Source organism: Thamnophis elegans, chromosome 8 (genome assembly GCF_009769535.1).
Source record: "Thamnophis elegans isolate rThaEle1 chromosome 8, rThaEle1.pri, whole genome shotgun sequence".
In the NCBI taxonomy this organism is placed as follows: domain Eukaryota; kingdom Metazoa; phylum Chordata; class Lepidosauria; order Squamata; family Colubridae; genus Thamnophis; species Thamnophis elegans.
Window position 1 is genome coordinate 3,250,393 of NC_045548.1, and position 27,992 is coordinate 3,278,384.

General features: G+C 40.5%; 2 protein-coding genes and 1 pseudogene across 3 annotated transcripts; all 3 read left to right on the top strand.

Annotated features, from left to right (window-relative positions):
* Positions 1 to 266: 266 nt before the first annotated feature.
* Positions 267 to 27,951, top strand: LOC116512183 (leukocyte elastase inhibitor-like). 2 transcript variants are annotated; one of them, XM_032222520.1, is made up of 8 exons: positions 267 to 652; positions 920 to 1,097; positions 1,878 to 2,015; positions 3,661 to 3,778; positions 4,363 to 4,505; positions 5,046 to 5,213; positions 5,892 to 6,279; positions 27,459 to 27,951. In XM_032222520.1, the coding sequence occupies exons 2-8, from the start codon at positions 936 to 938 to the stop codon at positions 27,470 to 27,472; spliced, it is 1,131 nt and encodes a 376-aa protein (XP_032078411.1). In that variant the 5' UTR covers positions 267 to 652; positions 920 to 935; the 3' UTR covers positions 27,473 to 27,951. The 2 variants fall into 2 exon arrangements, with proteins under 2 accessions (XP_032078411.1, XP_032078410.1); XM_032222519.1 differs by lacking the exon at positions 27,459 to 27,951 and having other exon boundaries at positions 5,892 to 6,921.
* LOC116512182 (leukocyte elastase inhibitor-like) lies at positions 9,065 to 17,024 on the top strand. The gene is made up of 7 exons (XM_032222518.1): positions 9,065 to 9,405; positions 9,627 to 9,805; positions 11,371 to 11,508; positions 12,153 to 12,270; positions 13,728 to 13,870; positions 14,445 to 14,612; positions 16,140 to 17,024. Exons 2-7 carry the CDS (start codon positions 9,644 to 9,646, stop codon positions 16,545 to 16,547), a joined length of 1,137 nt encoding a protein of 378 aa, XP_032078409.1. The 5' UTR covers positions 9,065 to 9,405; positions 9,627 to 9,643; the 3' UTR covers positions 16,548 to 17,024.
* On the top strand, positions 20,555 to 27,951 carry LOC116512184 (annotated as a pseudogene).
* Positions 27,952 to 27,992: the final 41 nt, after the last annotated feature.

Consider the following 27,992-nt stretch of genomic DNA (forward strand, 5'->3'; position numbering starts at 1 on the left):
AAAACATTATATATATATATATATATATATATATATATATAGATAGATAGATAGATAGATAGATAGATAGATAGATAGATAGAGATAGATAGATAGATAGATAGATAGATAGATAGATAGATAGATAGATAGATAGATAGATAGATAGATAGATAGATATATCATTCTGAGCCTTTCCTTTCCTAAGATCTTGACAAGACTACATATATATCGGTGCCTTTAAGAGGAAGTTCTCTCCAGTAGGTTTCTCACCCCCTCTGGCTTCTGCTGCTCCTTTCGGTTTCCCTTCCCTCGCTCCTCCTTCCCCCCTTCCTCTCCCCTCCCTCCCTTTCGGTTCAAGGAGTTCGTGCAGCTGGGGCGGGTGGCTAAGCGCGTGAACTGGATGCTCTGTGCTGATGTGGGCAAATTGATAGCAACCCCACCCTTCCTCCTCCTCCTCCTCCTCCTCCTCCTCTTCCTCTTCCAACTCTCGAAGCCTGCCTGGTTCAGAACTCTTCCCCGACCAGCCGGGGAGAGTCCGAGGGAGGCCCAGGGCTTTGCCGTCTTGCCAGCTCCAGAGACCGCCGAGCGCGGCTTCCTCGCCAAGACCTGGGATCTGCGCGGGAGGGGCTCTCTGCGCATCCAGCCCACCTGCAGCATCTTCCCTCGGCAGGTAAGGGCGGGTCCCGCGGCCGTCGCTTGTCGCCGCGGTCGTTGCTCGGGATTGGTGCCATGATTTCAAAGGGGCCTCAGAAATAATCTTTCTTCCTTCTTTCTTTCTTTCTTTCTTTCTTTCTTCCTTCCTTCCTTCCTTCCTTCCTTCCTTCCTTCCTTCCTTCCTTCCTTCCTTCCTCCCTCCCTCCCTCCCTCCTTCCTTCCTTCCTTCTTTCTTTCTTTCTTTCTTTCTTTCTTTCTTTTTTTCGTTTTGCTTGTTTCCAAGCTTTCCCTCTGTCACGATGGAAAAACTGGCTGATGCCAACTCGCAGTTTGCTCTGGATCTTTTCCAAGAGTTGAAGGACCCAACGGGCAACGTTTTCTTTTCTCCGTTCAGCATTTCCTCCGCCCTGGCCATGGTCGCCTTGGGGGCCCGGGGTAACACAGCCTCGCAACTCCTGAAGGTCAGCAGGGATTTTTTTTCTGACGTATTAGTATGGCTTCTATGAGGAATTGTGGCTCTTTTGTAGGGAGAGTTGTACTTTCAGTGCTGTCTATTTGAAAAACCGTCTCTAGTTTAGGGATGAATCATCGACTTAAATGTATTAAGTATATCAGTAGATTTTGTTAGGACTTCCAAAAAGTTAGTAAGACACAAGATCAGTAATGTTGCTTCTTTCATGATTTACTAGTTATCTGCTGAATAAACAATTCTCAAGAGAATAAAGGTGATAGAGAGATTGATGGTAAAGATAGATGGATAGATGATAGATAGATAATTTTCTATCACTAAAGTTGGCCTATTGATGAGAGGTTCTTGGAATTGTATTTTTAACTGACAGGTTTCACTCTGAGAAAGTTTGAAAACTCTTGGTTTAGATTTTCTACATATAGTCCAACCTGTATGGAATAAGGACGTAAGAACAAAATTGATATACAAAGACATACAGAGAAGTAATGCTCTTTTTTTATCACCAGGCCTCAAGCAAACTCAGCATATGGACTCACACGATTGTCTGCTATGCTGAAATTTTCAATCATGCTGCTATTGTATTAATCTTAAATACTGTATGCTCATCTTTTAAAATGAAACATATGTTTGCCATCGTACTATTTGTTCATGTATGCTTCCTACCTGCAATTATGCAGATTTCTGAAATGTCTCCATTGTTCTTAGACAAAATTATTTTTTGAACTAAACAATTCTTATTGGTACTAACTTAAGATTTATCTTTTCCATGCAGACGCTTCATTTTGAGGGAGTTGAAGACCTTCATTCATTATTTCACAGGCTCAATACTAAAATTAACCGGAGCAATGCACCTTATATATTGAAACTTGCTAATAGGTTGTATGGAGAAAAAACGTTCAACTTTTTGTCTGTAAGTAGATTGCTAAATAAATAAACATCAATAATGTATGGGTCATCAGAATGGCTTTATAGATCAATTTCAAATGCTATAAGACTATGATATTCATCAATACATTTATCCTTTGCTTGAAGTGAATCTTAATCTCTCTTAATTAGGGCTGTTATGGTCAGCCCAGCCCAAAGATTATACTGAGAGATCCAATCACATCAAGTCATTCATTTTCTTATACCTAATGGACAGAATTTAGCCAATTGAAGGTTATAACCATCTAACCTACTATATCCTGAGAAATTCCAGGGCGTGGCTACCCTGAACCTCTTCCCTTCACCCTCTTCCATTTTGGGACTACGGAGCCTCTTAATCTGGGTATCTTCTAGGTGAAAACTTGGTATTTTGCTAAAATTCTCCCATCTCACTCATCACTGTTTCTCCAAGTCCACATTCCATCACAGCTTTGAAATATGCAGTTTTACAGGTTCCTTGAATGTCTAATTGATTGGAATAAATATCTAAGTGATTATTTGTTTATTTATTCATTCATTCATTTTAGGTGCTTCCCTTCTTGCTTCCAGAATAATTCTATTTATTTTACAATTTTATAATTTATTATTATAAAAATTATTATAATTTTATCTGTCCGCCCCGTGCCAACTCAGTGAAGCGGTAGAAGTGATGTGCCAGTGCCTGGAGACTGTTAGGGTCTGGATGGGAACGAACAAGCTTGCACTCAATCCCGACAAGACTGAATGGCTATTGATGTTCCCTCCCAAAGATTGGCAAACTATTCCATCTCTCAGGCTGGGGGGTGAAATTACACGTCCCTCAGAGAGGGTTCGCAATTTGGGAGTCCTCCTGGACCCACAGCTGACTTTAGATCACCATTTGTCGGCTGTGACCAGGGGGGTCTTTGCCCAGGTCCACCTGGTGCACCAATTGCGACCCTACCTGGATCGGGAGGCACTTCAGATAGTCACTCACGCCTTCTTCGCCTCAAGACTGGATTACTGTAACGCGCTCTACATGGGGCAGCCCTTGAAAAGTGTTCGAAGACTTCAGCTAGTCCAGAATGCAGCCACGCGAGCGATTGTGGGTGCACCCTGGTACACCCACGTTACACCTATCCTCCGCGAGCTGCACTGGCTGCCCATTGGTCTCCGGACACGCTTCAAGGTGCTAGTCGTTACTTATAAAGCCCTGCATGGCATCGGACCTGGGTACCTGAGAGTCCGCCTCCTGCCAATTACCTCCCAAAGACCGATAAGATCGCACAGACTAGGCCTCCTCCGGGTTCCATCTGCCAGCCAACGTCGGCTGGTGACCTCCCGGGGGAGAGCCTTTTCTGTTGCTGCTCCGGCCCTCTGGAATGAGCTCCCCGTGGAGATCCGGACCCTTACCACCCTCCCGGCCTTCCGTAAAGCTACCAAGTCCTGGCTGTTCCAACAGGCTGGGGGCTGTTGAAATATCCAGCCCCGCTTTAATTGTGAATGTTGTGCATTTTTAAATTTTTTGTATTGTCTTATTTATTCCCCTTTCTCTGTTTATTGTGAGCCGCCTGGAGTCCTTCGGGAGTGGGCGGCATACAAAACTAATAAACGCACAACACATAAACACAAACACATTTTACTAATAAATATTATATGTCTCATTTTGCTAGGACTTCTTGACGGGCACCAAGAATATGTATGAAGCTGAATTATCCACAGTGGATTTCTCAAGTGCTCCACATGAGACAAAAAAGGAAATTAACCAATGGGTTGAACAGCAGACTGAAGGTGAGATTGTTTTTTTTTTTAAATTAACATTTATAGTTTCATCTTTTCTTTGGCCCACTTCAAGGGTGTCAATCTCATGTCATCATGGTGGTGTCACATGACAAATAGGGACTTCCCCCCTTTACTAAACCAGGTATGGGTGTGGCCAGGGCATAACGCATCCGGCCCACGGGCCATGAGTTTGACAGGAGGGCAGCAACCTGGAACTAAGGAGAAACTTTCTAACAGTGAGGACAATTAACCAGTGGAACACCTTCCCTGCATCACTGGAGCATCACTGTACAGTCAATTGTCTGAAATGGTCTCCTGCTTGAACAGGGGTTTAGACTAGAAGACCTCAGCTCTATTCTGATTGATTGATTCTGGATATAGGGCACATTAAGCACATGGGAGAAATGGCCAGTCAGTGTCATTTACAGCAGCTTTTGCTAATTCAGAATTTTTTAAGGGAAAGATATTTAGAACATAATTGTAAAGGGGAAATATGCATTTAACAAGTGCATATAGATTAGTCTCATTGATGATAATATTTAAGTCTCAGTTCTTCACACAGCTAATTGTAACGGTGAAATTTCTCTGTCAAGGTGAAATCCCTGATTTGTTACCTGAAGGATCCATCAATGAAATGACTAAATTGGTTTTGGTGAATGCTGTCTACTTTAAAGGCAACTGGGAAAATCCATTTGAAGAAGAAGATACTGAAGACAAGCCTTTTAGACTAAATAAGGTAAATAAAATTGTGTCTTTTCTGTAACAACAGCTTGTTTAGGTAAGTGTGGCAATAGCCACTCTAATGAAGCACCATCAACCTTTTATTGTAGCAATGAACACATAATCCCAATTTATCTATACACGTTTTGAAACCTTATATCAATTCCTTTGACCCTAATCACAAATCTCAACTTTCCCATAAGTTAAATTCCATTCTGAAATATTTTACTGAATTTAGTGGATTATTTGTTTATTTGCTCTAAAATATGAAGGAAAACAATAAATGAGTTTTTATTTATTTTTATACTATAGGTAGGGTTTTTCCCTTGGTTTATTTTTTCAGTTGGCTTAGATGTTCTGTTTATCCTTACCTGGAGATGAATTTCATTTAGCTTAATAGGGTTGTATAATTCCAAAGAACAGCTATATATTAATATAGTTTTGCAATGATTCACTTCCAAGAACTAGTTCTATCAATTTCATCATATATGTAGAGAAACTTTCTTTCTTTCTTGTTTGATAAGCTCCTCACTGTAATATTCTTAAAATAATGCAGAGAGAAAAGAAGACTGTGAGGATGATGTTTACGGTGGAGAAACTTCCTTTTCGTTATATCCCTGAGTGCAAGTGCCGTGTGCTGGAACTGCCATACGAGGGAAAGGATCTTAGCATGATAATCCTCTTGCCTGATAAAATAGAGGATAATTCCACAGGACTGGAACAGGTGATTCTCTTGGTTTTTTTGCTATTGCTGTAAAATTATTATCCTAAACAAAATTATTCTAAATATCACGTAAATTACTTAGTAGGATCACCCATATGCATGGACAAAATTGTGGGTTTTGTGATGCGTTGAGTGGCTACACATACAACTGTGGGGTTCTGAAGAGAGGCTCTGTAATTCTGGGGATCTCCAGAAAATCTTTAAAAGTTTTCTTCATTTTTGTGCGAGACAACATGAACCCCCTAATCATCTAAGGTGAAAGGGTTGAAAACAGATTAGATCTGAGTTAGATTGAAATAGTATCTTAAACAGTAAACAATAAGATGTCTATAAAATAAGTGATTTTTATGTTATTTTTGGACAGGACAGCCATGGTTTTGCCTGAAAATACTTTAGTTTACTTCAAATAACGTTTAGACTATAAACTCTGCATTAATTTTTCCCCATCTGGACTTCTACTAAAGCTGCAAATAGTTTAGCCTGAGGGAGAAACCACCTGGCACTCAGTTAGAGAAAGACCATGTCTGGGGTAGAGAAATGTGTTTCTGGCTCTGCAAATTAATTCATACTGAAGTCAGTGACGTCACCTGTTTTTCAGCAACAAGCATCTTTGTGCTGAAATGGAAATATTGTGGCATAGCGATGCAAATAATTTCTTGTCTGTCTTTGCCTTTTTAGCTGGAGCATCAGCTTACTTTGGAAAAACTGCAAGAATGGACCCATCCAATAGATATGACTTCCGACATGTACATTTATGTACATCTACCTAAATTTCAGCTGGAAGAAAACTACGATCTTAAATCTTACTTCGAAGCCTTGGGGTTAATAGATATGTTTGAACGTGGCAAGGCTAATTTGTCTGGAATGTCAGGATCTCAGGATCTCCATGTCTCTAAAATTGTTCACAGGTCATTTCTGGAAGTCAATGAAGTGGGCACTGAAGCACCTGCAGCTACTGCTCTTACAGATGATTGTCTGGAGTTGGAGCAGGAGTTTAATGCTGACCATCCTTTCCTATTTTTTATCCGTCATAATCCAACAAACACTATACTCTTCCTTGGTAGATTTGCTTCTCCATCGTAAGTCATAAAACCTCCAGTCTCCTATAGAACACACATTTCTCTGCCTGCTTTATATAGGTTTTATGTCACACTTTGCTCTAAAGCCATCTCTAATCTAGGACATTCAGATGTATTTGACTGGAGTTCCTTTAATTTCCAACTACCGAGGAATTCTGGGAATTGTAGTTTGAGCTGTTTGGAACCTGTCAACTACTGTGCATTATATTTGTAAAACAAATAACACTTGAGTTACTGGAATAAAATTGACTTTCATTCAATGTAATGTAAGAGACTTTGGTTCAGATTCTTTGGTCCTGGAAAATCAGTGACAGTATAGAATCCAGAAATGACTTTTTTGTTCTTAAAAATACAAAACAATTTACCTTATGAGGAATTATGATACAGCTGTTCTTATCATTCAGCAAATGCAGAATTGTTCACATATGAATCACCGGTGACCTCAATTTACTAATTTTCTGATATTTTTTGTCTGCATTCTCTCTCCTCGGTAAATCTGAACTATATATTGTTGTCCATCCTTCAGGCATTGCTTTATATTGAAGGCAGGTGTGAAATAAAGAAATTCTAGTGACATTTTCAAGGGGTGGTTTCTTCTATAATTCAGTTTAATTCATGTTACCCAGATGATTTAAAGCCTAATGTTCCTGTCTTCTTGTCCTCATTTATTTGTCCCCATTTCCTGTGTTCTTATTTATGTTTATTCTTATTCCTGTTATCTTGCACATGAGTGACAAAATAAATAAAAAATAAATAATAAATACATAGATACATATAAATTTGACACCTCATCTCGGTGACAACCCCTCAAACATTGGAAGACTGCTATCATGTCTCCCTTGGTCTTCTCTTCATTAAACTAGACATACCCAATTCCTGCAACCGTTCTTCATATGTTTTAGCCTCCAGTCCCCTAATCCTCTTTTTACTGTTCTCTGCACTCTTTCTAGAGTTTTAATATATTTTTATAGTGTAGTGACGAAAACCTGATGCCGTATTCTAGGCGTGGTCTTACTTAGGCTTTGCAGAGTGGTATTAGTGATTAGGGATTCTTGATTAAATCCCTCTGTTAATGCAATTTAGGATTGCATCGGCGTTTTTTGATTGCTGCTGCTTGCGCACTGTTGGCTCATGTTAAATTGGTTGTCCACTAAGACACCAAGATAGCAATAGCAATAGCAATTAGACTTATATACCGCTTCATAGGGCTTTCAGCCCTCTCTAAGCGGTTTTTAGTGAGCCAAGGTGGCGCAGTGGTTAAATGCAGCACTGCAGGCTACTGCTAGATCAGCAGGTCAGCGGTTCAAATCTCACCGGCTCAGGGTTGACTCAGCCTTCCATCCTTCCGAGGTGGGTAAAATGAGGACCCAGATTGTTGGGGGCAATATGCTGACTCTCTGTAAACCGCTTAGAGAGGCCTGAAAGGCCTATGAAGCGGTATATAAGTCTACTGCTATTGCTATTGCTATTACAGAGTCAGCATATCGCCCCCACAGTCTGGGTCCTCATTTCACCCCCCTCGGAAGGATGGAAGGCTGAGTCAACCTTGAGCCGGTGAGATTTGAACCGCCGAACTGCAGATAACAGTCAGCTAAAGTGGCCTGCAGTACTGCACCCTAACCACTGCGCCACCTCGTCTCTTTGCAAGATCCCCTGCAAAGCTTCTGAAGCCTGGTTTCCCCCAATCTACATGTGTAATTTTGGTTTTTCTTTGCCTAAGCATTTACTTTTCTCTACATTATTGCAGCACCACCTGAAAATTTGGTAAGTTCCCCTTCTATTCCCTCATCTAAGTTGTTTATGAAGATATTGAAGGGTCCTGGGCCTAAAATGGAACCTTCCGTCATGTAGACATAGTTCTGTTGAGGACAATTTGTTCATTATGGTTTGTTAGCCAGTTACAAATCCATCTGATGGTGATGCTATCTATCCCGTTTCTTCAAAGATTACCAAGAAGTGGGTTGTGGTCTCCTTCCTTGAAAGCCTTGCTGAAGTCTAAGTATACTATGTCCACGGCATTCTAGGTGTTCAAAGATCTGTTTTTTGATTACTTTTTTCCAGTATCTCCCCCGGTATTGGCGTTAGGGTGATTGGTTGGTACTTTCCTGGATCTGGGATTTTTTTCCTTTTTTTGAAGATGGGAACCACATCAGCTCTTTTCCAGCCCTCTGGTGGTTCCCCAATGCTCCAGGATCTCTGAAAGAGATGATACAGTGGTTCTCAGATGACATCTGTCAGGTCCTTTAGAGAACTCTGGGGTGTAATCTGTCAGGTCCCAGTGATTTAAATTGATTGAGATCAGACAGGTGTTCTCTTGTTATTATTTTTGCTTATTTTAACTTATATTTCCAGTCCGTCTTTTACAGTTGTTTTTGGTGGGTGGATCTAAAGTTTCTTTTTGCATGAAAACGGATGCAAAGAATGAGATAAGCAGCCCTGCTTTCTCTCTGCTGCCTGTTACTTCCTTTGCTGCCTTCTCTCTTTAGCAGACTGACAGTTTCCTTGATTTTTTTCCCTCTTGTTATTTATATGTTGAAAGAAACTTTTTTTATTATTATTAACTTTGACTTTTGTTGCAAGTCTTCGTTTATTCCGAGCCTTGGCTTTCCTAACTTCCTGACAAGACTACATATCATCTATCTATCTACCTACCTACCTACCTACCTACCTACCTACCTACCTACCTACCTACCTATCTATCTACCTACCTACCTATCTATCTATGCCTTTAAGAGGAAGTTCCCTCCAGCAGATCCCAGCCCTCGGCTTCTGCTGCTCCTTTCGGTTTCCCTTCCTTTTTCGGTTCAAGGAGTTCGTGCAGCTCGGGCGGGTGGACTGAGCGCGTGTTCTGGATGCACTATGCTGATGTGGGCAAATTGATAGCAACCCCGCCCTTCCTCCTCCTCCTCCTCCTCCTCCTCTTCCAACTCTCGAAGCCTGCCTGGTTCGGAACTCTTCTCCGACCAGCCGGGGAGAGTCCGAGGGAGGCCCAGGGCTTTGCCGTCTTCCCAGCTCCAGAGACCGCCGAGCGCGGCTTCCTCGCCAAGACCTGGGATCTGCGCGGGAGGGGCTCTCTGCGCATCCAGCCCACCTGCAGCATCTTCCCTCGGCAGGTAAGGGCGGGTCCCGCGGCCGTCGCTTGTCGCCGTGGTCTCTGCTCGGGATTGGTGCCATGATTTCAAAGGGGCTTCAGAAATAATCTTTCTTCTTTCTTTCTTTCTTTCTTTCTTTCTTTCTTTCTTTCTTTCTTTCTTTCTTTCTTTCTTTCTTTCTTTCTTTCCTTCTTTCTTTCTTTCTTTCTTTCCTTCTTTCTTTCTTTCTGCTTGTTTCCAAGCTTTCCCCTCCGTCACGATGGAAAAACTGGCTGATGCCAACTCGCAGTTTGCTCTGGATCTTTTCCAAGAGTTGAAGGACCCAACGGGCAACGTTTTCTTTTCTCCGTTCAGTATTTCCTCCGCCCTGGCCATGGTCGCCTTGGGGGCCCGGGGTAACACAGCCTCGCAACTCCTGAAGGTCAGCAGGGATTTTTTCTGTCGTGTTAGTTATTGTAATACGGCTTCTATGAGGAAGTGTGGCTCTTTTGTAAGGAGAGTTGTACTTTCAGTGCTGTCTATTTGAAAGACCGTCTCTAGTTTAGGGATGAATCATCGACTTAAAATGTACTGATAAGTATATGGCTAGATTTTGTTAGGACCTCCAAAAATTCAGTAAGATACAGGATCGGGTAATGTTGCTTCTTCCGTGATTTACTCCAGGGTTTTACTACTGATCAGCTGAACAAACAAGTCTCAGGAGAATAAAGGTGATAGATAGATAGATAGATAGATAGATAGATAGATAGATAGATAGATAGATAGATAGATAGATAGATGATAGATAGATAGATAGATAGATAGATAGATAGATAGATGACAAAAATAGATAAATGATAGAAATAGCTAGGAAGCTACTATCATTAGCTAGCCTGATGATGTGGGAGGGAGGTAAGGAGAGGGGGGAGGGAGGGAGGCATTATGGAGATAAATGTAGGTAGGTAGGTAGCCAATTTTCTATCACTAAAGTTGACCTTTAATGATATTCTTGGAATTGTATTTTTAACTGACTGGTTACACTCAGAGAAAGTTGAAGTTATCTGCTGAATAAACAATTCTCAAGAGAATAAAGATGATAGAGTGATAGATGGTAAAGATAGATGGATAGATGGTAGATAGATAATTTTCTATCACTAAAGTTGGCCTATTGATGAGAGGTTCTTGGAATTGTATTTTTAACTGACAGGTTACGCTCTGAGAAAGTTTGAAAACCCTTGATCTAGATTTTCTACATATAGTCCAAACTTTTATTGTGCTGTCCCAACAGTATATAGCTAATATAGGAATTAAGAGCTGTCTCCTTTAAGAAACTACCTCATGGGAAATGTAGTCCCATAACATGTGACCACATCTGTGCTCCCTGATTGGGCAGTGGGGTACTCTGCCCGGGAAATTGATTTATTACTGACCATTCACTGAATCGCCTTCCGTTCTATCAGAAGCAACTTTGCACCAGCAGCATGGGTTAGAGGAATTAATGTCTTTTTACACTACGTGATGGGACAGATCATGGAAAGTCAGAAGAATCTTAACACTGAACTGTAAGTTTTGCTATTAAGGATGCCTGATAATAAACGTGATCTGAAAGATATTCCTAAACGTGGAGTTAACTGGCTGCCCGAGCAGAACCTCATTGCTCAGGGCACAACATTTATGCAATAAGGATGTAAGAACAAAATTGATATACAAAGACATACAGAGAAGTAATGCTCTTTATTTTATCACCAGGCCTCAAGCAAACTCAGCATATGGACTCACGCGATTGTCTGCTATGCTGAAATTTTCAAGCACATAAATACTGTATGCGCCTCTTTTAAAATGAAACACGTTTGCAAAGATTGGTCCATCATATACTATTTCTTTATGTATGCTTCCTACCTGCAATTATGCAGATTTCTGAAATGTCTCCATTGTTCTTAGACAAAATTATTTTTGAACTAAACAATTCTTATTGGTACTAACTTAAGACTTATCTTTTCCATGCAGACACTTCATTTTGAGGGAGTTGAAGACCTTCATTCATTATTTCACACACTCAATACTAAAATTAAGCGGAGCAATGCGCCCTACATTCTGAAACTTGCTAATAGGTTGTATGGAGAAACAATGTTCAACTTTTTGTCTGTAAGTAGATTGCTAAATAAATAAACAATAATGTATGGATCATCAGAATGGCTTTATAGCTGAATTTCAAATTTTATTAGACTATGATATTCATTATCAGTTATCCTTTGCTTGAAGTGAATCTTTAATCTCTCTTAATTAGGGCTGTTATGGTCAGCCCAGCCCAAAGATTATACTGAGAGATCCAATCACATCCAATCATTCATTTTCTTATACCTAATAGAACGAATCTTGCCAAATGAAGGTTATAACCATCTAACCTACTATATCCTGAGAGATTCCAGGGCGTGGCTACCCTTCCCCTCTTCCATATTGGGACTGCACAGCCTCTTAATCTGGGTATTTCTCTCTGGAAAAACTTGGTATTTTGCTAAAATTCTCCCATCTCACTCCTCACTGTTTCTCCAGGTTCACATTCCATCACAGCTTTGGAATATATAGTTTTACGGGTCCTTTGAATTTCTATTTGATTGGAATAAATATCTAATTGATATTTATTTATTAATTCATTCATTCATGCATTCATTAATTAATTCATTCATTTATTTTAGGTGCTTCCCTTCTTGCTGTCCATAATAATTCTACTTATTTTACAATTTTACAATTTATTTTACTAATAAATATTATATGTCTCATTTTGCTAGGATTTCTTGACGGGCACCAAGAATATGTATGAAGCTGAATTATCTACAGTGGATTTCTCAAGTGCTCCAGACAAGGCGAAAAAGGAAATTAACCAATGGGTTGAACAGCAGACTGAAGGTGAGATTTGTTTTAAAAAAAATTAACAATATTTTTTATCTTTTTTGGGGTCTACCTCAGGAGGGTCAAGCTCATGTCATCATGGTGGTGTCACATGACAAATAGGGACTTCCCCCCCTTTACTAAACCAGGTGTGGGTGTGGCCAGAGCATAACACATCCAGCCCACGAACCATGAGTTTGATAGTCCTGATCCCCATGATAGTCAAACCGTTATTTTTATTTGCCACAATGCTGCCATCAAATACCAATTTCAGGAATTGATAAAAGAGAAAACAAAATAATACTTTTCAGCTGTTAGTCTTACGGTACAGTTGTTGTAAAGTGGTTAATGAAGGATCCAGTCTGCAGACGGTATCTTAGTAAAAGGTATTTGGGGTTCGCATAACAAGTCTGATGAAAAAGAAATTCTGAGAATAACCCACAGATACTTATTGATTAGATTGATTTTTCTGTATAGAAATTGCTAGTTTATACTATCATAGAAAAGTAAAAGTTGAGGTTAAATCTTAATGTTTCATTCTATTGCAGAAGACGGAGTCAGAAGTCTTTATTTCCTTTCTATCCTCTCTTCCTCACTTCTTTTCCCCCTAAATAATTAAAATTTATAAAGAATAAATAGACCAAAAACCAATAAGACAGGAGACATGAGGATGGGGGATCTACTCTCTATCCCATCAGCCACACCCTATAGGAGCCTCCTGTCGGGGCTCCAGACCAGCCAGCAGAGTCAGATTTTAAGACTCTTCCAGAAGGCCAGGAGTGTTGGGACTGATGTTACCTCAGCAAATGAATATTAAAGACACTGAATGTTTTGAGTAATATGTTGATTAAAAAGAGCATTTTACTTTAAATTGGGTGGTTTGGGGTTTGGTTAGTCTAGAGAGAAGAAGGACTAAGTGTGACATAATAACAGTATTTCAGTATTTGAGAGATTGCCACAAAGAGGAGGGGGTCAAATTATTTATCAAATCACCTGCATGCAGGACAAGAAACAATGAATGGAAACTAATCCAGAAGAGAAGGCACCTGGAACTAAGGAGAAACTTCCTAACAGTGAGGACAATTAACCAGTGGAACAAGTTGCCTTCAGAAGTTGTAGCTACTTCATCATTGGAGAGTTTTAAGAAGAGACTAGACAGTCACTTGTCTGAAATAGTCTCCTGCTTGAACAGGGGGTTAGACTAGAAGACCTCCAAGGTCCATTCCAGCACTAGGTTGATTGATTGATTGATTCTGGAGATATGGCATATTGACATAAATGGCCACTCAGTGCCATTTACAGAAGCTTTTGCTAATTCGGGATTTTTTAAAAAGAAAAATATTTATAAGATAATTGCAAAGGGGAAATATATGTACATTTAACAACTGCATTTACGGTAGATCAGTCTCACTGATAATATTATTTAAGTCTCAGTTCTTGGCGCAGCTAATTAACAGTGAAATTTCTCTGTCAAGGTAAAATCTCTGAGTTGTTACCTGAAGGATCCATCAATGAAATGACTAAATTGGTTTTGGTGAATGCTGTCTACTTTAAAGGCAACTGGGAAAAGCCATTTAAAGAAGAAGATACTAAAGACAAGCCTTTTAGACTAAATAAGGTAAATATTTTTTGACTCTCTTCTATAACAGCTTGTGGTTTGGGTGGGTGTAGCAATCGCTACTCTCATGAAGCATCATCAACCGTTTATGATAGCGTTGAACACATAATCCTAACTTATCTGGACTCATATTCTTTCAGCCTTATATCACTTCCTTTGAGCCTGATCACTAGTTACAAATCTCAACTTTCATATAAGTTAAACCTAATTCCGTTCTGAAATACTTTACTTAGTGGGTCATTTAGTGGGTCATTTGTCTATTTGCACTAATACATGAAGGAAAACAATAAATGAGTCTTTATTTATTTTAATACTATTTTTTCCCTTTTTAATTTTTTTTAAGTTGCTTTAGATTTTCTGTTTATCCTTACCTGGAAGTGAATTTCATTTACCTTAACAGAGTTGTATGATTCCAAAGAACAGCTATATATTAATGTAGTTTTGCAAAGATTCACTTCCCAGAACCAGTTCTATCAACTTCAGTATATGTATGTATATGTACATGTATATACAGAAACTTTCTTTCCTTCTTGTTTGATAAGCTCCTCATTGTAATATTCTTAAAATAATGCAGAGAGAAAAGAAGAATGTGAAGATGATGTTTTTGAAGGAGAAACTTCCTTTTCGTTATATCCCTGAGTGCAAGTGTCGTGTGTTGGAACTGCCATACAAGGGAGAGGATCTTAGCATGATAATCCTTTTGCCTGATGACATTGAGGATAATTCCACAGGCCTCGAACAGGTGATTCTCTTGTTTTCCTGCTATTGCTGTAAAATCATTGTCCTAAGCAAAATTATTCTAAATATTTTTCGGAGTATAAGACGCACATTTTCCCCACTTAAAAAAAGGGTGAAAATTTGGGTGCGTTTTATACACGGAATGTAGTCCCGCCCACCTGCCAGCCCACCCTTTCGCCTCTGTCTCCCAGCAATTTGCCTCCTTGCATTAAACAGTCTGTTCCAGTTACAGCTTCACCATAACCTGATTAGCACAAGCAGCTGATTGTCGTTTGGTTCAGGCCCCCGACGATCAGCTGTTTCAGGCTGCAGGGATTGCCATAGCCTATTTCTGCCTCCAGGTGCCCCATTTTCTGCCCATTGCGATCCCTGTTGCCTGGAACTGGCAGAAAATGGGTCACGCAGAGGCTGAAAACGGGGCATGAAGAAGTTGAAAATGGGGCCCGCGGAGGCATCAATAGGCTATGGCAATCCCTGCAGCCTGAGACAGCTGATCGTCAGGGGCTTGATCCAAACGACAATCATCTGCTTGTGCTAATCAGGCCATGGTGAAACTGAAACTGAAACTGAAACAGGCCGTTTGCTGCAATAGCAATAGCAGTTAGACTTATATACCGCTTCATAAAGCTTTCAGCCCTCTCTAAGCGGTTTACAGAGTCAGCATATCGCCCCCACAGTCTGGGTCCTCATTTCACCCACCTCGGAAGGATGGAAGGCTGAGTCAACCTTGAGCCGGTGAGATTTGAACCACTGAACTGCAGTTAACAGTCAGCTGAAGTGGCCTGCAGTACTGCACCCTAACCACTGCGCCACCTCGGCTCCTTATTGCTTATTCCTATTGCTGGGAGGTGGAGGCAGATTTTTTTTCTCACTTTCCTCCCCAAAAACTAGGTGCATCTTATACTTCGGAGCCTCTTATACTCCAAAAGAATATGGTAAATACTTGCTAGGATCAGCCATCTGCATAGACAAAGTTGTGGCTTATGTGATGCAATGATTGGCTCAACATACATCAGTGGGGTTCTGAAGAGAGTCTGCCTTATTCTGGGGGTTTCCAGAAAATCTTTAAAGGTTTCTTTCTTTTTTTGTACCAGACACCATGAATCCCTAATCCTCTCGGGTGAAAGAATTGAAAACAGATTCGATCTGAATTAGACTTAAATAGTATCTTAAATGGTAAACAGTAAAGTATCTAGGAAATAAATGATTTTTTATGTTATGTTTGGACATGATTTTGCCAGAAAATGCCTTTTTAAAAGATCTATGTGTACTTCTAATAATGTTTATGCTATAAACTCTGCATTAATTTCCCCCCCATCTGAACATCTGTTAAAGATGCGAATAGTTTAGCATGAGGCAGAAACCACCTTGCACTCAGTTAGAGAAAGGCCATGTGTGGGGCAGAGAAATGTGCTTTCTGGCTCTGTAAATTAATTCATCCTGTTTTTCAGCAACACATTTCTCTGTGCTGAAATGGAAATATTGTTGCTTAGTGATGGAAATAATTACTTGTCTTTCTTTTCTGTTTTAGCTGGAGCAACAGCTTACTTTGAAAAAACTGCAAGAATGGACCCAGCCCCAAAATATGAATTCCCGCTGGGACATCTACGTACATCTACCTAAATTTCAGCTGGAAGAAAACTATGATCTTAAATCTTACTTCGCAGCCTTGGGGTTAATAGAGATGTTTGAACGTGGCAAGGCTAATTTGTCTGGAATGTCAGGATCTCAGGATCTCCATGTCTCTAAAATTGTTCACAAGTCATTTCTGGAAGTCAATGAAGTGGGCACCGAAGCAGCTGCAGCTACTGGGGCTACATTTGTGCCTTATTGTCGGCCCTTGGAGGAGAATTTTAATGCTGACCATCCTTTCCTATTTTTTATCCGTCATAATCCAACAAAGACTATACTCTTCCTTGGTAGATTTGCTTCTCCATAAAGAGTATCATAAGACATAAAACCAACTTCCAGTCTCCTATAAAACACACGTTTGTCTGCATGCTTGGTGGAATTGAATAAGTTGGGTTCCTCCAGATCAGGGGTGTCAAACTCACGTCATCATGTGACATATTGTGACCGCCTCCTCCCTTCGCTAAACCGGGAGTGGGCGTGGCCAGTGCATGACACGTCCAGCCCAAGGGCCATACGTTGGACACCCCTGTCCCAGATGTTTTCCACCTTAAGATTTTCTTGAATTTTCTTGATTTTATGTTAACAGATCTTCTGTGACAATTTGCTCTAAAAGGTAATCACTAAAAGGTGTTTGATTTCAGTTCTTTTAATTTCCAGCTAGCTATGAATTCTGGGTATTGAAGTTTGAGCTGTTTGGAAGCCGTCAGGCAATACAATTACTATGCATTGTATTTGTAAAATGAATAACATACGAATTACTGGAATAAAGTTGGCTTTCATTCAATATATTGTAAGAGTCCTTTGTCCAGAGTCTTTGGTCCTGGAAAAATCATGGATAATATAGAATCCAGAGAGCAACCTTTTTGTTCTTAAAAATACAAAACAATTTGGCATCTTAGTACGTATCTTATGAGGAATTATGGTACAAGTTTTGTTATCATTCAGCAAATGCAGAATTGTCCACATGTGAATCACAACTGACCTCCATTTACAATTTTTGATTCTTTTTCCACATTCTCCCTCCTCAGTAAATCTGAACTATATATTGTTGTCCCTCCTTAATGGAGGGCAGGTGTGAACTAAATAAATTCTAGTGACATTTTGAAGAGCTTATTTCTTCTACAATTCAGTTGAGTTTATGTTTCCTGGAGATCTGTCATGCACAGGAGCACAATTCAACTGGCAGTAAAAAAATTGGCAACTCCTGGATGGATGGATGGATGGATGGATGGATAGATAGATAGATAGATAGATAGATATCAGACAGACAGATGATAGATAGATAGATGGTAGACATGATGGAGAGAGGGAGAAAGTGATGATAGTTGGAAAGATAGATGAGAGGGAGAGAGAGACAAACAGACAGATAGACAATTTTCTATAACTTGGCCTATTGATCAGAAGTTCTGGGGATTTTATTCAGACTTACACATTATATTCTATGAGAAAGTTTGAAAATCTTTGGTATACCTTTTCCTATTTTTAATCCTTGTGAACCTCATTCAGGTGTTCCCCTTTTTCCTGTTTGCCCTTTATCTTTTCCAAGTAATAAATTGATTACTGTCTCTACATTCCATTTCTCTGGCAGGTGGTTGAGAAGCAACCTCCAAAGATGATTGAGATATCAGGGCAATTTCTAAAAATATACTGAGGGTGGGGTATTTTTTTCCCTAACAAGAATATATATATATATTGGAGCCTTTAAGAGCAAGTTCATTCCAGGAGGTTTTTCACCCTGTCTACATTCTCCTGCTCCTGACACTTTTGGTTATTCTTCTCCCACACAGACTTTTCCTCCTTTCCCCCTTCCTCTTCTCCTCTCCTGATGGATAGATGATAATCAGAGAGAGGATAGATAGATAGATAGAAGACATAATATAGATAGATAGTTTAGAAAGATAGACAGATTGTTAACATTGTAGATTAGATAGATAGATGATAGATAGATGGTAGACATAAAAGATTAGATAGATAGATAGATAGATAGATAGATAGATAGATAGATAGATAGATAGATAGATGATAGATAGATAGATAGATAGATAGATAGATAGATAGAAGACATAATATAGATAGTTTAGAAAGATATAGATGGTTAACATTGTAGATTAGATAGATAGATAGATATATGATAGACAGATAGATGATAGATAGATGGTAGACATAAAAGATTAGATAGATAGATAGATAGATAGATAGATAGATAGATAGATAGATAGATAGATAGATAGATAGATAGATAGAAACACAGATGATAGAGAGATGGTAGACATAATGGAGAGGGAGAGAGAGATGATAGTTTGTAAGATAGGTTTGTGTGTGTGTGTGTGTGTGTGTGTGTGTGAGAGAGAGAGAGAGAGAGAGAGAGAGAAAGAATTTTCTATAACTTGGCCTATTGATCAGAGGTTCTGGGGATTTTATTTAGACTTACACATTATACTCTATGAGGAAGTTTGAAAACCTTTGGTTGACCTTTTCCACATATAGTTGTCCAACCTGTAGGGAAGAAGAATAGAAGGAGAAAATCCATGCACAAACAATACCAAGAAGGAATGCGGGCGAGCTTTGGCAACTGGGGCGGGGGGGGCTAAGGGCGTGTATTTGAGGCCGGGTCTTCTTCGGATGTAGGCACCTGGACGGCAGCCCCACCCTTCCTCCTCCTCTTGTCCCTCTCACGCCTTCAAAAACCCCTCCCCCTCCGGTGAAGGTCAGTCCGGGGACACTTCCACCCCTCCAGCTCCAGATACGCCCCAGCGCTCCCTTCCTCGGAACTCCGAGATCTGTGCAGGAGTGGCTCCCTCTTTTGTTCTTAAAAATACAAAACAATTTGTCATCTTAGGACGTACCTTAGGAGGTATTTTGGTACAAGTTTTCTTATCAGCAAATGCAGAATTGTCCACATGTGAATCACTAGTGACCTCAATTTACACTTTTCCCCCCACATTCTCTCTCAGTAAACCTACTCTATCCTGAGAGATTCCAGGGTGTGGCTAGCCTTCCCCTCTCCCTCCTCCATTTTGGGACTTCGCAGCCATTTAATCTGGGCGTCTTTCTGGGAAAATACCGTGTTTTGCTAAAATTCCCTACCCCCACACCGTATTCCTTCTCCAGGTGCGTATTCCATGGCAGCTATGAAATATGCAATTCACAGGTTCCTTGTTTTTCTCTCTTTTATCCCCATACAGTTGTGTTTTTTTGTGATAGGTGTGATAAGTATCACAGCTCACCTTATGAGATAGATCCAGACCAGCCAGCAGAGTCAGATTTTAAGACTCTTCCAGAAGGCCAGGAGTGTTGGAACAGATGTTAATCTCAGCAAATGAATATTAAAAACGCTGTGGAGCCACTCAATGCCTAAACCACTACCATTTCAGAGAAGTGGCTGTATAGTCTCCTCTTAAAAACCACCAGTGAGAAAATACCTACAACTTCTGCCATGAAGCTGTTGGTTAATTGTCCTCGCTGTTAGAAAGTTTCTCCTTCGTTCCACGTTGCTTCTCTCCTGGGTTAGTTTCCATCCATTGTTTTCTGTCCTGTCTGTAGGGGCTCTGATAAATAATTTGACCCCCTCCTCTTTGTGGCAACCTCTCAAATACTGGAATACTCCTATTATGTCACCTCTAGCCTTTCTTTTCTCTAGACTAGCCAAACCCCAAATCACCCAATTTAAGATTAAATTCTCTTTTTAATCAATATATCCATCAAAACATTCAGCGTTTTGGAGGCCGGGTCTTGGGATGGAGGCGCTCCCTTCCTCGGAACTCCGAGGGAGTTAATAATTGTCCAACCTGTAGGGAAGAAGAATAGAAGGAGAAAATCCATGCGCAAACAATGCCAAGAAGGAATGCGGGCGAGCTTTGGCAACTGGGGCGGGGTGGGGGCATAAGGGCGTGTATTGGAAGCCGGGTCTTCGGATGTAGGCACCTGGACGGCAGCCCCACCCTTCCTCCTCCTCTCGTCCTTCTCACGCCTTCCAAACCCCCTTCTCCCCCACCCCCCCGGGCCATCCGGAGAAGGTCAGTCCGAGAGCGCTCCCGTCCCTCCAGCCCCGGTGCTCCCTTCCTCGGAACTCCGAGACCTGCGCGGGAGGGGCTCTCTGAGCATCAACCCACCTGGAGCATCGCCACCGGTCTTGTCTCGGCAGGTAATATGAGTAACATCTGAATTCCTGGAATAAAGTTGGCTTTCCTTCAATGCAACGCAAGAGTCCTTTGTCCAGACTCTTTGGTCCTTCTCACGCCTTCCAACCCCCCTTCCCCCCCCCCCCGGGCCATCCGGAGAAGGTCAGTCCGAGGGCGCTCCCGCCCCTCCGGCTCCAGAGACGCCCCGGCGCTCCCTTCCTCGGAACTCCGAGATCTGACGCGGGGGAGGCTCTCTTTATATCAACCCACCTGGAGCCTCGCCGCTGCTCTTCACTCGGCAGGTAAGGCTGGGATTGAAGGCACGGAAAGCTTCGCTCGCTCTCCCGTCCTCGTTGCTCGCCTTAGCGGCTCTCAACTCCAAGGAGCCTCCGGAAGAATTCTTTCTTCGTTCCTCTCCAAGCGCTCCGCTGCGTCACCATGGAAAAACTGGCTGATGCCAACTCGCACTTTGCTCTGGATTTTTTCCAAGAGTTGAAGAAGCCAACGGGCAACGTTTTCTTTTCTCCGTTCAGCATTTCCTCCGCCCTGGCCATGGTCGCCTTGGGGGCCCGGGGTAACACAGCCTCGCAACTCCTGAAGGTTAGCAGGGATTTTCTCTCTCGTGTTAGGTATAGAAATATGAGGAAGTTTGGCTGTTTTGTAAGGAGAGTTGTACTTTCAGTTCTGTCTATTTGAAAGACCGTCTCTAGTTTAGGGATGAATCATCGACTTAAAATGTATGAAGCACATCGCGAGATTTCGTTAGGACTTCCAAAGAGTGAGTAAGTCACAAGATCAGTGATGTCGCTTCTTTCGTGATTTACTCCAGCTGAGTAAATAGCAGTGATTTATCACTGCTATTTCCAAGATAATAGCAGTGATAAATGGATGCTAAAGATAGATAGGTCAATGATAGAGATAGCTAAGTAGCTAATATCATCAGCTAGCCACTTGATGATAGATGGAGGGAGGGAAAGAGGGTGGGAGGGAGGGAAGGATGGACAGATGGATGGATGATGGAGACAGGTAGCTAGGTAGGTAGGTAGGCAGGCAGACAGACAGACAGACAGACAGACAATTTTCTATCAAAGTTAGCCACCCGGAGTCCTACCGGATTGGGTGGCATATAAATTTTAATAATAAATAAATAAAAATAAAATAGTTGGCATATTGATCAAAGGTTCTTAACTGACAGATTACACTATGAGACAGTTTGAATTGTCCACATATAGTTGTCCAACCTGTATGGAATAAGGATGTAATAAGGATAAGGACAAAATTGAACATAAACATTCGGATGCTCTCCATTGTATTCAAAGGAAACACTCTCTACTCTCTTGCTATGCTTTATCAAAAAATCATTTGTTAATGAAAATCAGACTAACACTTAACTTTTCCTTATCCATTCTGATTAGTTTTGTGCCATAGTAGTCTACATAGATTCTGTAACTGATACCCTAAGGTCATTTTGAATAAACCAACCTGTTTTCTAAATTCCCAAGACAGAATATATATTATACACATTCAGGCTTTGATAAATCCCCAATGTTTCCTCCTATATGTATAACCCATCCTATTAATTTTAGATATTATATGCGTCTCTTTTAAGATGAAACTTAAGTTTGGTCCATTGTGCTGTTTATTTATGTATTCTGTCTACCTGTGAATCTGTAGATTTCTGAAATGTGTCCATTGTTCTTAGACAAAATTATTTTTGCACTAACCCTAATTTCACTGTTCTTATTGGTACTAAAGTAGGACTTATCTTTTCCACACAGACCCTTCATTTTGATGATGTTGAAGACTTTCATTCAAAATTTCACACGCTCAACAGTAAAATTAACCGGAGCAATGCGCCCTACATTCTGAAAGTTGCTAATAGGTTGTATGGAGAAAAAACTTACAACTTTTTGTCTGTAAGTAGAATACTAAATAAATAAACATCAATAATATATGGGTCATCAGAATGGCTTTATAAGTCAATTTCAAGTTTTGTTAGGCGATGTTATTAAGCGGTACAATTATTCTTAGCTTGACGTGAAACTTTAATCTCTCTTAATGAGGTCTGCTGTGATCAGCCCCGCCCAAAGACGATGCAGTGAGATCCAAGGTGGCGCAGTGGTTAAATGCAGCACTGCAGGCTACTTCAGCTGACTGCAGTTCTGCAGTTCGGCTGTTGAAATCTCACTGGCTCGGGGTTGACTCAGCTTTCCATCCTTCCGAGGTGGGTAAAATGAGGACCCGGATTGTTGTTGGGGGCAATATGCGGACTCTGTAAACCGCTTAGAGAGGGCTGAAAGCCCTATGAAGCGGTATATAAGTCTAACTGCTATTGCTATTGCTATCACATCCAGTCATTCATTTTCTTATACCTAATGGACAGAATCTTGCCAAATGAGAGTTATAACCATCTAACCTACTCTATCCTGAGAGATTCCAGGGTGTGGCTACCCTTCCCCTCTTCCCCTCTCCCTCCTCCATTTTGGGACTTCACAGCCATTTAATCTGGGCGTCTTTCTGGGAAAATACCGTGTTTTGCTAAAATTCCCTACCCCCACACCATATTCCTTCTCCAGGTGCATATTCCATGGCAGCTATGAAATATGCAATTCACAGGTTCCTTGTTTTTCTCTCTTTTATCCCCATACAGTTGTGTTTTTTGTGATAGGTGTGATAAGTATCGCAGCTCACCTTATGAGATAGATCCAGATTTTCCAATTAAATTACAAACTGTATGCATAATATGCATCTCTTTTCAGAAGGATAAACTTTCCTCAAAGACCATTCTGTTCAGGGTACAATTCAGTCAAAACAAGTGATGCTAATCTCATGGTTAAAGTACTGAAGAAGGCTAGTGGTGGTGTTCAACTTAAGCATGGTTATCATGACAGTGAATTGGAAAATTTCAACACAGACTGCATCAGCCTTGAGAGACATGTCTTCATTATGGTATTATGAGTGCTTGCTTATATGCAGTTAGAAAAAGCATCGGCTGCCAAGCAGGAACGAGGAGATTAATTACATCTCTAATTGATTGGAGACGAGCATTGTTATTGTTCATTCAGTGTAAATGCTTCCCCACTTGCTATCCCTAAAAATATACTTATTTTAAAATTCTATAATTAAATTTATGCCTCATTTTCATAGGGTTTCTTGACTAGCACCCAGAATTTGTATGGAGCTGAATTATCCACAGTGGACTTCAGACAGGCTCCAGGCAAGGCAAGAAATGAAATTAACAAATGGGTTGAACAGCAGACTGAGGGTGAGATTTTTTTTTTAAAAAAAATAACAACTATTGTATTATCTTTTCTTGGGTCTACGTGATAGTCAAACCCTTACTTTTATTTGCCATAATGCTGCCATAAAAGACCAATTTCTGGGATTGATGAATGAGGAAGCAAAATAACAGTTTGGAACAGTTAATCTGACAGAATGGTTTCTTTTTGTATAGTGGTTAATAAGGGATCCAGTTAGCAGCAGGGATCTTGATAAAAGTTACTTTGGACCAGCGTAACAAGTCTGATAAAACACAAATTTGGGAACAACCCACAGATACACAAGGCACAATAAGTGAATGTTCCACATTGTCCTTGCCTTAGAATATTCCATGAGAAACACCGACAAAGTGGACATTACCTATTAATGCAAATTCACATTCTTTTATTTTATCAATTCAATTTATATGCTGCTTATCTCCCTTTTTAAGTGACTTTGGGAATCTTATAGAACGATAAGATAAAGACAATAGAAACTAATTAAAATTTAGAAAGAATAAATAGACCAAAAACCAAGAGCACAGGATATATGGGGATGGGGATCTACTCTCTATCCCATCAGCCACACCCTATAGGACCCTCCTGTCAGGGCTCCAGACCAGCCAGCAGAGTCAGATTTTAAGACTCTTCCAGAAGGCCGGGAGAGTTGGGACTGATGTTACCTCAGCAAATGAATATTAAAAACACTGAATGTTTTGAGTAATATGTTGATTAAAAAGAGCATTTTACTTTAAATTGGATGGTTTGGGGTTTGGTTAGTCTAGAGAGAAGAAGGACTAAGTGTGACATAATAACAGTATTTCAGTATTTGAGAAGTTGCCACAAAGAGGAGGGGGTCAAATTATTTATCAAATCACCTGCACGCAGGACAAGAAACAATGAATGGAAACTAATCCAGAAGAGAAGCCACCTGGAACTAAGGAGAAACTTCCTAACAGTGAGGACAAATAACCAGTGGAACAAGTTGCCTTCAGAAGTTGTAGCTACTTCATCATTGGAGGTTGATCATTGGAGGTTGAGGTTCAGCATCCTGGGTATAGGGTCTCCTGCTTGAGCAGCGGGCTGGACTAGAAGACCTCCAAGGTCCCTTGGACCCCTCCAAGGTCCCTTCCAGCTCTATTCTGATTGATTGATTGATTGATTCCCGAGATGTGGCACCTTGAGCACTTGACAGAAATGGCCAGTCAGTGAGATTTTGCTAATTCAGGATTTTTTAAAAAAGAAAACTACTTGCAAAATAATTACAGAGCGGAAATATACACTTAACAAGGGCATTTAGATTAGTCTCCTTGATCTGATATTATTATTATTTAAGTCTCAGTTTTTGGCACAGCTAATTGTAACGGTGAAATTTCTCTATCAAGGTAAAATCTCTGACTTGTTATCTGAAGAATCCATCCGTAAAAACACTATATTGGTTTTGGTGAATGCTGTCTACTTTAAAGGCAACTGGGCAAAGGCATTTAAAGAAAAAGATACTAAAGACAAGCCTTTTAGACTAAATAAGGTAAACATTTTTTGACTCTCTTCTATAACAGCTTGTGGTTTGGGTGGGTGTAGCAATAGCTACTCTCACGAAGCATCATCAACCGTTTATGATAGCGTTGAACACATAATCCTAACTTATCTGTACTCATATTCTTTCAGCCTTATATCAGTTCCTTTGAGCCTGATCACTAGTTACAAATCTCAACTTTCATATAAGTTAAACCTAATTCTGTTCTGAAATACTTTATTTAATTTAGTGGGTCATTTGTCTATTTGCACTAATACATGAAGGAAAACAATAAATGAGTTTGTATTTATTTTAATGTTATTTTTTCCCTTTTTAATTTTTTTTAAGTTGCTTTAGATGTTCTGTTTATCCTTATCTGGAAATGAATTTCATTTAGCCTAATAGGTTGTATGATTCCAAAAACCAGCTATATATTAATAAAGTTTTGCAAAGGTGCATTTCCTCGAACTAGTTCTATCAATTTCAGCTTATACATAGAGAAACTTTATTTCTTTTTGGTTTGATAAGCTCCTCACTGTAATATTCTTAAAATAATGCAGAGAGAAAAGAAGACTGTGAAGATGATGTTTATGGAGGAGAACTTCCTTTTGGTTATATCCCTGAGTGCAAGTCCCGTCTGCTGGAACTGCCATACGTGGGAAACGATCTTAGCATGATAATCCTTTTGCCTGATGACATTGAGGATAATTCCACAGGACTGGAACAGGTGATTCTCTTGCTTTCTTGCTATTGCTGTCAAATTATTACCCTAAGCAAAATTATTCTAAATATCAGGTAAATACTTGGTAGGATCACCCATATGCATGGACAAAGTTGTGGTTTATGCATTGAGTGGCTCCACAGTGGGGTTTTGAAGAGAGGCTGCCTTATTCTGGGGATCTACAGAAAATCTTTTAAGCTTTTTCTTCATTTTTGTACCAAACACTATGAATCCCTAATGATCTTGGGTGAAACGGATTAGATCTGAATTAGATTTAAATAGTATCTTAAATAGTAGACAGGTATATATAAAATAAATGCTTTTTATGTTACTTTTGGACAGGACAACCGTGGTTTTGCCTGAAAATGTGTGTTTTTTTAAAATTGTGTTTACTTCTAATAATGTTTATTGTATTTGTATTTAAGTTTATTTATATGCCGCCCTTTTCCCTGGGGGGACTCAGGGCGGCTTACAACTTAAAAAGCGGGGGGGGGGGGAAACAAACTTTTAACATATAGAACAATACATCATTAAAACACAACATTCATACCATTCGGGCGGGTTGCAATCTTTAGCCCCAGGCCTGACGGGATAGCCAGATCTTGAGGCCTGTGCAGAAGGTCTGGACGGTGATGAGGGTATGAATCTCCACGGGGAGATCGTTCCATAGGGTCGGAGCTGCCACCGAGAAGGCTCTCCTCCGTGTGGTTGCCAGTCGACATTGACCGGCGGATAGAACTCGGAGGAGGCCTAATCGGTGAGATCTAATTGGTCGAATGGAGGTGATTGGCAGTAGGCGGTCTCTCAAGTACCCAGATCCACTACCATGGAGGGCTTTATGGGTGGCAAGTAGCACCTTGAAGCGTATCCGGAGGTCGACAGGTAGCCAGTGCAGCTCGCGGAGGATAGGTGTTACGTGGGTGAAGCGAGGTGCACCCACAATCGCTCGCCCGGCCGCATTCTGGACTAGCTGAAGTCGCCGAATACTCCTCAAGGAGTCTATAATGTTTATGCTATAAAGTCTGCATTAATTTGTTCTCCATCTGAAAATCTGTTAAAGATGCAAATAGTTTAGCTCTCTTAGCTAGAGAAATGTGCTTTTTGGCTCTGCGAATTCATTCATACTGAAATCAGAGATGGTCTGTTTATCAGCAAGGAGTTACTCTGTGCTGAAATGGAAATGTTTCAAATGATTACTTCTTTTTTTTGCCGTTTTAGCTGGAGCAGCAGCTGACTTTGAAAAAACTGCAAGAGTGGACCCAGCCCAAAAATATGAATTATGACACGGACGTCTGTGTACATCTACCTAAATTTCACCTGGAAGAAGAGTACGATCTTGCATCTTACTTTGAAGCCTTGGGGTTAATAGATATGTTTGATGTGAGCAAGGCTGATTTGTCTGGAATGTCAGGATCTGGGGATCTCCATGTCTCTAAAATTGTCCACAAGTCATTTCTGGAAGTAAATGAAGTGGGCACCGAAGCAGCTGCAGCTACTGCTGCTGTAGCTTCGAATAGTTCGCCCTTGAAATTTAATGCTGACCATCCTTTCCTATTTTTTATCCGTCATAATCCAACAAAGACTATACTCTTCCTTGGTAGATTTGCTTCTCCATAAAGAGTATCGTAAGACATAAAATCAACTTCCAGTCTCCTATAAAACACACGCTTCCCTGCATGCTTGGTGCAATTGAATAAGTTGGGTTCCTCCAGATCAGGGGTGTCAAACCCACGTCATCATGTGACATATTGTGACCGCCTCCTCCCTTCGCTAAACCCGGAGTGGGCGTGGCCAGTGCATGACACGCCCAGCCCAAGGGCCGTAAGTTTGACACCTCTGCCCCAGATGTTTTCCACCTTAAGATTTTCTTGAATTTTCTTGATTTTATGTTAACAGATCTTCTGTGACAATTTGCTCTAAATGGTAATCACTAAAAGGTGTTTGATTTCAGTTCTTTTAATTTCCAGCTAGCTAGGAATTCTGGGTATTGAAGTTTGAGCTGTTTGGAAGCCGTCAGATAAGCGGCAGTTACTATGCATTGTATTTGTAAAATGAATAACATATGAATTCCTGGAATAAAGTTGGCTTTCATTCAATATACTGTAAGAGTCCTTTGTCCAGACTCTTCGGTCCTGGA

Excerpts from the sequence above, each read along its gene's own strand:
- LOC116512183 (XM_032222519.1), top strand. The coding sequence starts at position 936 with ATGGAAAAACTGGCTGATGCCAACTCGCAGTTTGCTCTGGATCTTTTC. Across the intron at positions 3,779-4,362 it reads GGTTGAACAGCAGACTGAAG|GTGAAATCCCTGATTTGTTA; the intron begins GTGAGATTGTTT and ends TTCTCTGTCAAG. Across the intron at positions 5,214-5,891 it reads ATTCCACAGGACTGGAACAG|CTGGAGCATCAGCTTACTTT; the intron begins GTGATTCTCTTG and ends TTGCCTTTTTAG.
- LOC116512182 (XM_032222518.1), top strand. The coding sequence starts at position 9,644 with ATGGAAAAACTGGCTGATGCCAACTCGCAGTTTGCTCTGGATCTTTTC. Across the intron at positions 11,509-12,152 it reads CAATGTTCAACTTTTTGTCT|GATTTCTTGACGGGCACCAA; the intron begins GTAAGTAGATTG and ends TCATTTTGCTAG. Across the intron at positions 14,613-16,139 it reads ATTCCACAGGCCTCGAACAG|CTGGAGCAACAGCTTACTTT; the intron begins GTGATTCTCTTG and ends TTTCTGTTTTAG.